The 13,834-nt window shown below is 39.5% G+C and overlaps 1 protein-coding gene across 2 annotated transcripts in view; it reads right to left on the reverse strand.

Moving 5' to 3' along the window:
* The window catches only part of BRINP3 (BMP/retinoic acid inducible neural specific 3), a 204,954-nt gene that overhangs the window by 85,910 nt on the left and 105,210 nt on the right, over positions 1-13,834 (reverse strand). For both annotated transcript variants that reach the window (XM_085586627.1, XM_085586628.1), the window contains exon 3: positions 3,215-3,405. In XM_085586627.1, coding sequence (XP_085442753.1) covers positions 3,215-3,405 — 191 coding nt within the window. The remainder of the gene's footprint in view (positions 1-3,214; positions 3,406-13,834) is intronic.

The raw sequence follows: 13,834 nt of genomic DNA on the forward strand, positions 1-13,834 counted from the left end.
GAATGGATTGATGGTCTGGTAATGAACACCTTGAGCAAAGATGACTGACAATAGCAGTAAAAATAAATCCACCCGGAGCGTTTCAGATGACCACTTAGGCAGTTGCCTAACGAGGTTCTCGTTTCGCAAGAAGCTTTGGCATTGTCCTGGAAATTGGTTCATTCAGAGCAGTTTCCAGGTGCCGGGAGCACTTCCTTGCAAAACCTGCTCTCTCCGTCTTGCAAAGCGCCCAAATCAGTCTCGCTTCACCCAAACAAGAGCCTGTCATTATGGTGTGCTAATTATCCTCATCACCAACTCTATTGCTTTCCTAAATGGCCTTTTCTGCAGGAACAGCATTAAAGGGAATGTCTTTAAGGCGGGAGATATTGGGTTTTGTCCTCCTGCCCCCACCCCACAGAGGTACCCCAGGCTTCCCAACACCCTCCAGCTGCGAAGCTCACATCTGGGTTTTTGGCAAGCCATTGAAGTGTAGTTCCAGCAAACTGCACCTGCACTGCACGATGCTGTGGGCAGGCAGAAGAGAAAGGTATAAATGCAAAACAAGAGGAGGGAAAGGCATACGGAGTGCTCAACCCGCTGGGTCACACAGGGTCCTTCGATCACGCAGCTCGGAGATGCTCCTTATGGACTTTGGGCTTATGGCACCAGGAGATAAAATTTCCATAAGAAATAAATGCAGTGAGAAATGTCACTTTCCACATTATCTTGTGGCAGCAAGAAATATGGAACTTTTTTCCCTTCGTTCTCATTTCTGGATGCCCTTGAGGAGTGTATTTCTGTGTTTGTGAATAAAGACTAGGGAATGTTTCACAAACAACCATGTGCAAGAGTTCCCTTTATGCTCAAAAAGGGATCTTTATGGAAACCAAATGGTCACAGAGGCACACAAATCTTATCACAGCATCGTTCATTTGCCAAGTTTTCCTTTCTGTCCATGAATACAGATGATTGGGGATTCATTAAATAAAAGCACTGTGCACACTCCATTTGGTCTTCTGCTTTTAACAAGCTGCATAAGTGACAAGCTTTCACAATAAAACAACTTGTAATTAAAGGGAAAGTACTAATACATTATTAAAATAATAAAAAAAATCTAATTATGTGTTAATCAAATGTGGACAAGCATCTGTGGGAATCCCCATTCAATCCAGCTCAAAAAATGAGAACTAACACATTCAGGAAAGTATGGGTTTATTAGCTACCTCATGAAAGCTTTCTTAGAAATTACTAATTCCCTGTAATTATTGTAATTGAACCAATTTTTCGAAGTATTCAGCACCCATCCAGTGATAATGGAAGGCAGCAGGTGTGCCTCAAATCATGCCTAAAAATTGACACTAGGGACCTAAATCAAACCCCAAGTTAATATGAGAACTCCCTTTGACTTCATTAAGCAGTGACAGAGCCCAGAAGTCAACATTGTCTCCCTCTGAGTGAAAATTTAGGCAAGGCTGGGGCAGCTACTGCATTTTAGAGCCTGTCTGAGGTGAGAAAATGGTACCCTACCTCAGCTCCCCTGCAGTAAATGCTGAGTCTTTGGGGAGAATATTGAAGGTCTAAGCTAGAATTTTCAAATGTCTTCAAAGGAAATACCATTAAGTTTTAGTTTTACTTAGGTCCAGACCTCCTGAAAGTTGTCAGCTCTGTGGTGATCAGTGTGATAGTGCTGCTTTGAATGTCAAGATCAGCTGTGGTCAATGTCACACTGTTTGCCTACAGCTGCCAGATCCAATTTCACCTTGACAATGGATTTCATCACGTGGCTGAGGCACTATCCCTATTTACGTTCAATAATAATTAGTAGATAGGTAGCAATACTGAAAAATTATTTTTACCATTGGATAATCCTTGAAGTAGGATGCATGCTGCAGCCAAAGCTTTAATTCTTATGCTCTATATTTTAAGAAACATTTTCTTTCTCTTCAGCATTTACTTTTCCTATTCAAATGTGCCATGTGTTCCATACTCAAAAAATCAGTCACTTATAAAGCGTGTATATTTGTATGGAAAAACATTCAAAGTAATTAAAAGAAATTCAGGGATTTTTGTTACAAATTGCTGGTCAACACACATAAATTGCTCTTCAAATTGTAGTGGTAATGCCACAGAGATACTAGTTCCCAAAAAAATGTTAGAAATTAGCCCTTTATTTTTTAAAATAACTAGAGCAAGACAGAAATTCCTCTTGTTTCTAGGATGGTCTCCTTCAAAAGGAAGCCTCTGTGAGCAATTTGGGTAGTTACAGACCTCAGCTATCAGCCAAGACAGGCTAGATGGGCTCTCATTTCCTTTACAAATGGCAAGTATTCAGTTATGCAATGTATTAAAAAGAACCATTCCTCAGGTGAATAAAGGATTCTGACAAGCCTGTCCTGCTGGAAGGACACTCAATCACCAGAATTATCTTTAGTATTATCACCCACGATGGGATAGAGCTGCATTTCTAAAATGTCAGTTCATTGTGTAATGCCTAGATGGGTAATCACAGGTACTAATTATCTTTCATTCAGAACAATTTATGCTCTCCTTTGAACATTAGACCTCTTCACTGGATTTCTTCAATCCATCTGGTGACTGGATCCCGATTATCCATGGGGCTACCCTTTCCAGATTAGTCTGTGGGGACTGAAAGATGCAGATTCCATTAAGTTAATGGGAATGACATGGCAAAGCCTCATCATCCCATTTTGAAAATGCAGTCCCACTGGTTTAAGTGAAGACTAATTCTAAAAAGGGCAGAGTGACAATATAGGGATTTTCCAACGGACAAAGTAGTTTAAATGTCTCATAACTTAAAAGATTTGTTGGAAGTACTTGTTACTGGTTTTCTGGCTCCATTTCTGCAGGACTGCAATGGACCCAGATACTTCTGTAAGCTGGTACGATGTAAATTGTTACAAGGAACATTCACAGAAAAAAAAGTCACTCTCCTTCATGACCTCAGTACAGAGAAAGACTCCCAAAAGACATGGGACAGCACAGCAAGAGCTCAGGTAAAGCACCTCCACTTAGCAACTGGATTTCTTCTCTTTTTCTGTGCAAAACTCTATACACAGCACCAACAAAGAGGAGTCCCAAGACCTGTGGACAAAACCTGCTCCCACAGAGAGCGCTGCCCATCCTAGCGGCTTGGAGGAGGAAGAGTTGTGACCAGCACTTTTGGTCTACTCACACCAAGCTCATCCCCAACATTCCCAAGAATTAAGCCTACCTCCCAGGGTAGCTGAGAGCAGGAAATGTGTCCCATATTTCTTGATCAGGTTTTCTGTGATCTGTTGAAGGGTCGGGCGCCGTCCCAGCAGCCTTATGTTACGGAAGAACTCGGGGGCGAGTGGCAGTGGGGAGCCAAGGAAATTTCTTCTTTCCACAGCAAGATTGTTTACTTTCCAGCGGCCAAACTCTCTGCAAAAACAAAGCAGCTCTCATTCAGAAATGTGTCATTCAGACAAATGTCCTTCATTTGCAAACGACTCTGCTCTGCTGAGTAGCTGGGGGCACTCGCTGGGAATTACAACGGGCCTTGACAGTGACACTCTGTCATGTGTTATAGACAGGACAAGCAACGAGGGTTATTTATTAGAAGTGGGGAAAGTACTCCATAATAAAATAATTGTTGGGAAAGAAATAAATAAAAACTAAGCCACTTAGGTTGCTGCTGCTCCTGTGGGTTTTGGGTGGCCTCTGATGTGAATTTAGCTCTGAAACAACCCAATTTGGTAGAAACTGAAATTAAAGCAATGATTTCCCTAAATATGGACCTGATGCAACAGGTGTTTTTGTTAGAACAAGGTGAATTTTAAAATTGCAACAAGAGTCCATGTTCTCTGCCTTTTGATGTTTAGTCACTTAGGTACAGAACTAGATAAACTGCATAACCTAAAGAAACACTACACCACATTTGACCTTACTGTGATAATTCCAGTTTTCTATACTTTTGGCCTCCATCCTGAGAAAATACACAGACAGAAAGACCGATTCCAAAAAAGTAAGAGGGATAGAAGCGAATTCAGACTTGCCTCCTTCCCCTCTCCAAAGTAAATCAATGACAGCAGGGAAAACAAACAAGCTCATTGCACAGCTATAAAAACATCTTTTATTAATTTACTTGCCAATTAAGATACCAGCTAGAGCTATTAGTGAGAAGGACTCATTGTCCTCAAATCTAGACAGGACAGGCAGCCTTGGCAGTAACTTGGCTTCTCCTAGATGCAGCAATAGCAGTTTTGGTTACAGACTCTGGGAATTAAGGGCAAGGGACCCGAGGACTCTGCCTCAGCCACCACTTTGTTGAGTCTTTTGTACAGCCACATCAATTAGGATTGCTCTTAGACAAGATTGTGGAAAAGCAAAGAGCTTAGCGACCTTGCAAGATCCTGCTGAAGGTAAATAGAGAGAAATGCTCACCTACAAAATTAACACAGAAGCAGAAATCGAAGATAAAGCAAAGAAAAAAAAGAAGAATATTTGAGGGATGCCAGAAACCAAGGGCTGCCAGAAGCTGAATGACCAGGGCTGTGTAACACATCCTCAGCAGTGGGATTTTTTAACATTTTTAAGTCCACAGTTATCAGCAGAACCCAGATAAATACATTTTTGTGTAGCCCTTCTGCTTTCCAGCATCCTCCTCTTTCTCTCCTGGATCCAAACTGCCTTTCCTCTCAGACACGTTCCGGCAGATGCCATTTTTTAATCAAAAAGAAATGTGAAGAATGAGGGTAGGGAGAGATTTCTGTAACATAACTGAAATTTAATGCCATTTACCAGTCAAGGGAACGAGGTTAAATAGATCTCCATAGTTCCTAAAGACTCTAAGCATCACCAGTGTGCTAAATTAGTATCTGAGGATTGCTTTCTGATAGGGGATTTTCCATCTTAGTTGTCAGGTTTTGAAGTTTTCTCTCACGACTTTCCTTTCCTTTTAGGAAACTAGAAAACCTGTAACTTCTATTTGCAGCTTTTATGGAACTACTGTATATGAGTAGAGAGAAATTAAAAAATTACACACAAATATTTTTTGCCTGTAAAGTGAAAAAAATCTTCATTGTGTATATTGATGACATTAATGCAGACACTAAAAACAGTGACTTACCCTGCACTGTAAATGTAATTTTCAAGTAAAAAACAAACCAAATCACCAAAAAAATAAGAAGTCAATTATAAAAAAAACCTTCCATCTTTTCCCCATTTTCTGGTGATATTTTTCATTTGAATACATCAGGAAATATTGATTAACTGTAGTTCCTGAACAGACCAGCAAGACAGACTTGCTTTGACACCACAAAAAAATAATACAAGTTTTATGTTGTAAAATATTTATTTTATGCCTCGAGGAAACTTTTTGTTCTAAGCTCGCTATCTGAGCTGAGGTTCAAACACAATATTAACAGAAAAGAAACAATTCTTATAAAAGACAGTTTGCTGCCACCCTTGATCTGATTTTCATTTATTTTATTTAGATAGATAGATAGATAGATAGATGATAGATGATAGATAGATAGATAGATAGATAGATAGATAGATAGATAGATAGATATTTAAGAACAAAGACCACCTTAATCCCCTCAACCTGCCCCCTTTTTAGTGCAGTCAGAGGACCCTCACCAAATGCCTCCTGCTGTCACACCTTTGGGACTGAGAAGAAACTGTCCCTCAGGAAAACATCTCGACTTAAATTCTCAGAAATCCTCAGTGATCTGTTGTGGTATTTAACTACAGAGGGTGCATTCTATTTTCAGATTGAATATTGCCATTTCCAGTTTCCAATTTTTAGAGCTCTTAATGCATGCTGGGCAACTGAAGAATTTTCTAAATATTAGATACTTTCTGTGCAAGTAATTACAGCTCATGTCTGAATCCCTTCTTAACCTTGGGCTGAGCCCATTGCCTTCCTTGGTGTCTCTCTTTCAACAGTGGGCTCAGAAATTATGTCTTACAGCCCTTCTCCACAAGCAGCAAATCCATTCTTGGAAGAGTTAAACTGGAAACAATGGCCACATCCATGACAAATTCAGAAGAATTTCCAAGTTGAGGTTGCCCTGACCTACTACAAATCTTTTATTTATTGAATCCAGGGACTGGGTTATTCAGACACTGAGAGAAACTTACTTGGCTTAAATGAATTTCCTTCCACAGTATTTGCTACACAAGGATTTTTTTTTTTTCTGTATGTTTAGAGAGGAAGTAGGCAAAAATGCTTTTGTAAAAGTTTTGTCATTCTTTTTTTGTTCAGAACATATCAATGGGAACATTTATTAGTGCAGCAAGTAATCATCCTTTGAAAATCTTTGCTGAGGAATCTGGGGGAGTAGAATATGGAAGATGGAGCCCTTTTAAAAAGATGACATTTTTATAATTGTGCCATAGACAGAAATGAAGCTTTTAGAGACTTTATAAAACAGCTTTTTTATTTTGCTGAGGTCTTTCTTAAATAAAGTATTTTGGAATATGGAGAGATGAAGACCTAAACTCTCTGGGAGAGACAAGAAGGTTCATCTCTGAAGATAAAAATAGGGATGCAGGGCACCAAAAGTGTCTGCATGTTTGCAGGAGCAGGAACACCTGGATTTGGACAAGAGAGAAGTGATGAGCAGCTTCCAGAGCTGAGGAAATATTTCAGACTTTAGAAGGAGCTAGGTTTATGAGAGTAAAATGTAGGAGCAGGTAAAAGCTGGGATGAAGTTCAGGGTGAGGGGTTATGGTGCATTATTTCTAGCATGCTGAGTGAGGAGGTTTCACAAATGCTTTCTGGGTCACTAGTAGCTCCTAAAATTAGAGCTGATTTCCCTTTTTAGCAATGTCACTCTGAGTAAAATCATATCCTTATCTTCCTTTTTTATATGACACATAAATACCTATATACCTAGCCATGTAATTTCTGGTTTTAATCTAAATTTCCCTTTGCAAGCAAGCAGGGCTTTTCCTCTCTCTTGTCACCCCTTTCTTCACCTGTTTGTCTTGCAGTGTCTCTAACACAAACTCCGCAGCCCCAAACATTTTGGTTTGTGCTCAATGTGCATTATTCCCCTTCAGAAATCAAGCTCCTGCTTATTGCCAAAAGCAGACCAGCAGGCCTGATAGAGTTAATAATCTTACTCAGAGCAGAGAAAATGCTGTTTTCCAGAGCCACTGAGTTCCATCCATCAGGAGAACAGCTCCCATGGAATAGCATGGCACCTTCACTCTTGGATGGTGAGAACATGACTGCTTTGAATGGGCTGGAATTAATTCAGTGGCAGCCTGAATCCAATGTTTTCCCATGCAGCTGCAAGTTCTGCTGTTGGCAGAACAGCTCATTGAGAGAATATATGGTGTTTTTCTCCTCCTACCTTCTTTAAAAGCCTCAGGATTTCAAAGTTAATAATCTTCCTCTGAGCAGAGAACATGCTGCATTCCAGAGCCATCAATACTGACTGCTGCTCAAGAAAACCAGTTTTCCACTGAGAGCAAACACTGGAGCTATGAGAAGCTTGTTCTTTCCTACTCTTCCTCTTCTGCTGCTCTATAGGAGCCCAGCCCAGCAGCTTCCATGATGTTCTCAAGGAAGGGAATGGCAGGTGGATGTGCTGCCCATCTATTTCCAGTGTGATTCACTGCATGGAGCTCTTTAGTGCTCCAGGCAAAGCCTGTTGTGGAGAAGGATGATGGCTCAGAGTTTCCAGGCTTGCAGAAGAGAGAGGAAATCAGTCAGTCTGGCTCCTAGGATGAAGCTTATAATGGAATTATGTTATTATCATAAGTAGTGCCCCAGGTCATGGGCAGCATTCTCTCCATCTTCCCAGATATCAGAGCCATGGATTTGCATGTGCTGCCCCAAATCTGATCCCTGGCTAGTTGGCTGCCATGGCCATGGGAGCCCTGGAGCTCCCATGAAGAATGACCAGCCAGAGAGTTAGTGTGAGATGAGAAAAAGCACACTTTCAAATGCAGTTGTCATTTCAGCACTGTTTCTTTTATTAATGACATTGAGAGAGAGTTTAATCTCAGGAAACCATTAGTGTTCTGACAGGAAAGACCTGTTAGTAAAGTATCATACAAGTTTTGGACAAGTTTTTATCTTCAAAGAAGCTTAAATTGCAAGTGGATCTGAAAGGAATCCTAGGGCTGTCAATGTCTCTTTTGAGTTTCAGGCCATAGCTTTTTTCCCAAATGTGTACATTAATTATATACTTGCTTCTATCACTGTATTCATTTCAATACCTTTTAAATCTTATGGCATGGGGAGCTATGGAAAGCTGTCTATAAAACAACTAGATAAAGGAAATCTTTAAAATGCCATTGTATTCTAAAATGGTAGTGTGAGGAGATTTGAAATGGTGATATAATCTCTTCCACTGCAGTGACTGAATCAGCCTATAAAGAGATTTACTGTGAGTTTGATGGATCCTTCCTAACTACTTAAGGTCAACCACTCACAAAACAGAACCCAGGCAAAATGAACAATGTTAGACGTCACTTGGAGTAATTTATCTTGTTTTATAAATCAATATTATTACTAGAAAGCATAAATATTATTGAATAATATTGTGGCATAATGTGGAAACACTCTTGGAAAATGGACTTCATACAATTTCTAATACAAAAGAACTCTTCTGTGTTCCTTTCTCTTAATGTCTTCTAAATGAGGCACCTTCACTGTTGGATGGTGAGAACATGACTGCTTTGAATGGGCTGGAATTAATTCAGTGGCAGCCTGAATCCAATGTTTTCCCATGCAGCTGCAAGTTCTGCTGTTGGCAGAACAGCTCATTGAGAGAATATATGGTGTTTTTCTCCTCCTACCTTCTTTAAAAGCCTCAGGATTCCTAATGCCTGAGGCCATGGTTTGAATAAGGCCAAGATGAGATGAAAATAACTCCATTTTATATTAATCTTCTACCTGTTAGCAGTTCCAAAACAGGAAGTAGATAAAATATTTGCTAGGAAAAAAAATAAAATTTGAATTTTAAAGAGAGGATTCAGCCAGACGTGGACCACTCTAGAATCAGGTAATATCCAAGACTGTGTTACAGATTGTCAAGTCTGAAAAAATTCTCCTTACCAGCACAGGTCATAGAAATTTCAATGCTTATTACAATTACAATGGACAATCTGCCAAAATCTTTACTAAATGCTTGTTGTGGTTGATTTTTCTATCCAACGTGAAAAAGAAGGGAATAAGTTACATGTGGCTGAGCAGCCTCCTGCAATAGAGGTATATATACATGACAATAGAGAAAAAACATGGCAATATGAGCAAAATAAACAGAACAACCTCCCTGGAGGAAAGGAAGCAGATAGTACCGAGCACATCTCATCTGTGTCCCTTAATGTTTTCAATTATCTACATGTGGTGATCAGAAAAAAAACATTCAAGAAATAATAAGCTCCTTTTAAACATCTTTGCCCTCGATGAAATGGAAAGTATTTCTTCATCAAATTTCTGCTTGTAATTGTCTGACATTTTGACAAGGTCAAAACAGAAAGGTTTACTGAACATATGCAATTTTTTCCATATTATTGCTTTTACCTTGTAGTGAATAAGCACTATCAGTAGGATTTCTTTTTATCCTAATACCTTTTTATCCTAGTTATTTTTTTTCCTTTCTGTGCCTTTTGTGCCTTATCAGCTTTCTAGCATTTGAAATTCTACTTCCAGAAGTAGAATTCATCAATATCAGCTTCACTATCTTCTTGCATTATGCATAAGGAATACGTGCAAATGTACTAATGAATTTTAATAAAAAGTACATACATTATACCTAGAATGTACTCAGATATATTTCTTTTTTATGACTCCTGATAGTCAGATTACTGAGTCAGCTACTGGGACATCAATGATTCCAAACTTCTCACCTGTCATGAACATCAAAACGGACACAAGAGGAAGGAATGTGGTTTCCTTTTGTGCATGCCTGATTGATATTTAACCTCTATAACACATGTACTGAAACATTTCATCCTCAGATGAAATCCAAGGGAGAATTATTTCTGTATCTTGTCCTGTGGTGTTGTTTGCCTTTTACCCAGAGTTCGTGAATAACTTCCCAACACCTTTGTGAACATTCATTCAGGAACTCACCTTCCACATATTTAGCTGGACCTATGTTCATACAAAGGTATTTTGTAGCTCCTGATGACTAAAAAATCTAATTTACCTCCTGCCTCAAAGGCAGCTCAATCACCAAGCAGCAGAGAATAATGCAGAAACACATTTACCAAGAGCCTGTTGCAAATGGCACAAGGGATAAACAGCAAGTACAGGAGGAGTGAAAACATTTCAGAACTGAAATGTTTGTATCAACCATCTAAGAGTGATGAATTATCTTGTAAGATCTCACCAGTTTGCACAGGCTTGTAAGACAAGGGTTAAATTCCAAGCAAATGATTTATTAGCTCTGATTGTGACAGTGGTATCAGAGAGCAGAGGGGAAAGGGAGCATTCCCAGTAAAACCTACCCTTGCCTCTACCACATCTGAAGTGGAAAATGAGTGGGATGCTTGGGAGGTGTTTCCTACAGGCTGAGTAAGCAGGAAATAGATTTTACACCTCTTTTCTATTTCTGGGCTTTGTTTTCTTAGCTATGCTCTGGCCTGTAGGTACTTGTAAGTGCATGCAAATATCTTAGAGGTGAATGCCAAGAGGATGGGGCCAGACCCTGCAGTGGTGCCCAGAGACAGGGCAAGGGGCAACGGGCACAAACTGAAACACAGAAAGTTCCATCCAAATATGAGGAAAATCTTTTCAGGCTGCCCAGAGGGGCTGTGGTTTCTCCTTCTCTGCAGACACTCCAAACCTGCCTGGCTGTGATGCTGTGCCCCTGCTCTGGTGGCTCTGCTGTGGCAGGGCTGGGACTGGGTGATCTCCAGAGGCCCCTTCCAGCCCCAGCCAGCCTGGGATCCTGTAAAAATTATAATAACAACTTGGGTTTACAGCCTGCAGGTAAGATGGTGACATATTTGGAGTCAAAAGTAGTTGTCCGTCTAAATAATTATAATAATCCATTCTCACTGGTTTATATATTTATTTTTCCCTGCAAAAAGTATTGATTTCATGGTTTGTCATATGTCCTAGAGGGATTGGAAAACTGCTCTTTCTCCCCTTGGCAGTATCAAGAGAGTTTCCAATACCTTGTACATACAAGCTAAAAGCATCCTTTTTTCCTAGTTCACATCTGCTCATAGGATTCATTTATTATCTAAACAGGTAATAGATTTGATAAAATGGTGCATTTGTTTAGACTGGCAGAAGACAAATGAAATAAAAAAATATATTCCTGTGACTGGAAGATTCTTGCTCTTTTTTTTCCATTTTATTTGTGACTGTTATGAAAGCCAATATTGCCTGAAATTCAACATGAGGAAAAAGTTTGGATTTATACTTTGTAAATGGGGTAAAAGACTGTTTTACTTTCAGAGAAGAATATATCTTACCTATAGCTAAAATAGTAGTTAACCTTTGAAATGGAGAAGACTGCCCTGGAAAAGAGCTTTTTGGCAAAATAAGGAGAAGAGTTATGAAAAAGAGAAGCAAAAAGTTCTGTTTACAGTCTTTTTGCCTAACCTTAAGAGCCAATTGATATTATGGTCCTGTCCCTGTAGTTCGTTGTACAGGAAAAAAACAAATTATTCTGGATCCTAAGAAAATGAAACTGAAAGGTCTCTGGAATTCTCATCTGGGCTGGACTTTAGGGATTTGGCTACACCTTATAATGCTTCAAAATCGGCATGAAAATCATGGTCTTCTTCCATCCTTTTTTGTCCTGACTAAAACAAAAAAGAATTGAACCATGTTTCTTGTAAAGATAAGGAAGAAATTTGAATCTGTGGAAGTGTTTTAGTGCATAAATCAACACATGAAAATACAGTTTATGAAGAATGAATCAGCATAAAGATCTGTTGGAGAAAATAAAACAGAGCAGAGGATTCATAGATTCAGGGTTGATGGATACTCGCAGATGAATCACAGGGGAAACACAAACTGCTAAAATTCTTCATCATTATGTGATACAACTCATAGTCTCAAAGTCTTTGAAATGCCTTTTATTACCACTTTTACAACTTCTGTTTCAGAACTACAAATTGATCTGCAGTACTGGGCAACAGAGAGGCCTACAGACAAACCCACACCGTGATAAATGATTTAAAATTTCAAGGGAGTGCTCTTGTTCACCTTAGTTCTCATTTGAAAAATGAGGCACAGTCAGGCTAAGAATTCTGGCAGTGCTGTGAGCAGCCATGACCTCCTTCTACCCTGTACCCAGAGCCAAACAAAAAAAAACTTTATGACCTGGGTAGTGTGGCAGGGAATATGAGTCCTTAAAGCCTTTGGAAGCTGCTTGCTTGCTTGTTTTTGGGATGTTATTGATGCTCAGGACTGGCTTGTGCCTGGTGCCATAGAGACCAAATTGCCTTCTGTTCCAAACAAAAGCTGATGTTACTCCTGACTGCCTGAAAGAGGGAAAAGGTACCTGAATTGTTGGTTTCATACAAAATTTATAGTCTCAAATATTTTCTTAAAGAAATACTGATCCAAAGCCTTATTTATGAAGCTGTATATAAAATCCAGAATTGTTCCTTTTCCAGAAAGAATGTTGTATCAACTTAACCTCCTACAGTGTGCATTATTTGGCTCATTTTCTATTCAATTTATAAGTTTATCCTTCCAAAGTGGAGGCTTTTTGTCTCCAGTTTGATGCCAGCAGTGCTATTTACAGCACTGATGGATGACAGTTACTTAACCTGCACTTGAATTTATAAAGGCAGTTGTTTCTACCAACCCTCTGGGATGAATCTGGCTTCACACAAGTGTAAATCTCACAAACATATGCATAAATGCTGTCTTGATATTGTGAAATACAGCATCTGCACTATTGTTGTCTGTAGCAACTCAAATTGTTGAAAGGAGTAGGAGGTAAACCAAAATATTTCCTGAAAATACCTTTGGTGTTGTATTTGTTTGTTTATGGCTTAGCTCTTGGGGGAATGTGCAGATGATTTTCTTTGCATCTAAATGTTCTCCTCCTATGCAAGTGTTGTTTCACTGGTAGCAGAAAATGCTCAGATGTCTACTTGCACATAAAAAATTAAGTCAAGAATTCTAATTCAGCATATAAAAATGTTTCTACCACAGCAAAGGGTGCTTTTCTTTTAGGAAAAACTATTTGCATTAATTCCAAAATAAATATGGAATGTTAGTTTATTAAAAATGGTCCTGGTGGGTTGTTTGGGGTTTTTTTGGGGTTTTGTTTGTTTGGTTGGTTTTGGCTTTTTGTTGTTGTTGTTGTTGTTGTTGTTGTTGTTTTTGGTTTTTTTTGTCCAGTGGACTAAATTGCAACTATTTCTAAAGAAGCAGAGGAATTGCACTGGTGAGCTAAATAGAGAGTCAGGGCAAGAAAATTGTTAATATCATTCCAGATTGTAAACACAGAGCTTCCCAATGCTCTTAACTAAAGCTGGAAGGGAGTTCAGTTATTAATTTCTGCAACAGAAAGAGTGAAGTGTTAAATGTGTTCTGTGAAAGAATAAAGCCTATATTTATCTTACTTTATAGAATCACAGAATCCCAGAAGGTTGGAGGGATCTCAAAGCCCCTTTGGTGCCACCCCTGCCATGGGCAGGGACACCTTCCACCAGCCCAGGTTACTCCAAGTCCCATCCAGCCTGGCCTTGGACACTGCCAGGGATCCAGGGGCAGCCACAGCTGCTCTGGGCACCCTGTGCCAGGGCCTGCCCACCCTCTCAGGGAAGGATTTCTCCCCAATATCTAAGCTAAACTTACTCTCTGGCAGTGGGAAGCCATGCCCTGTGTCCTGTCTCTCCAATTCCTGATGAATTCTCCCTCTCCAGTTCCCTG

This window comes from Lonchura striata, chromosome 8 (genome assembly GCF_050655825.1).
Source record: "Lonchura striata isolate lonStrDom1 chromosome 8, ASM5065582v1, whole genome shotgun sequence".
NCBI lineage: Eukaryota > Metazoa > Chordata > Aves > Passeriformes > Estrildidae > Lonchura > Lonchura striata.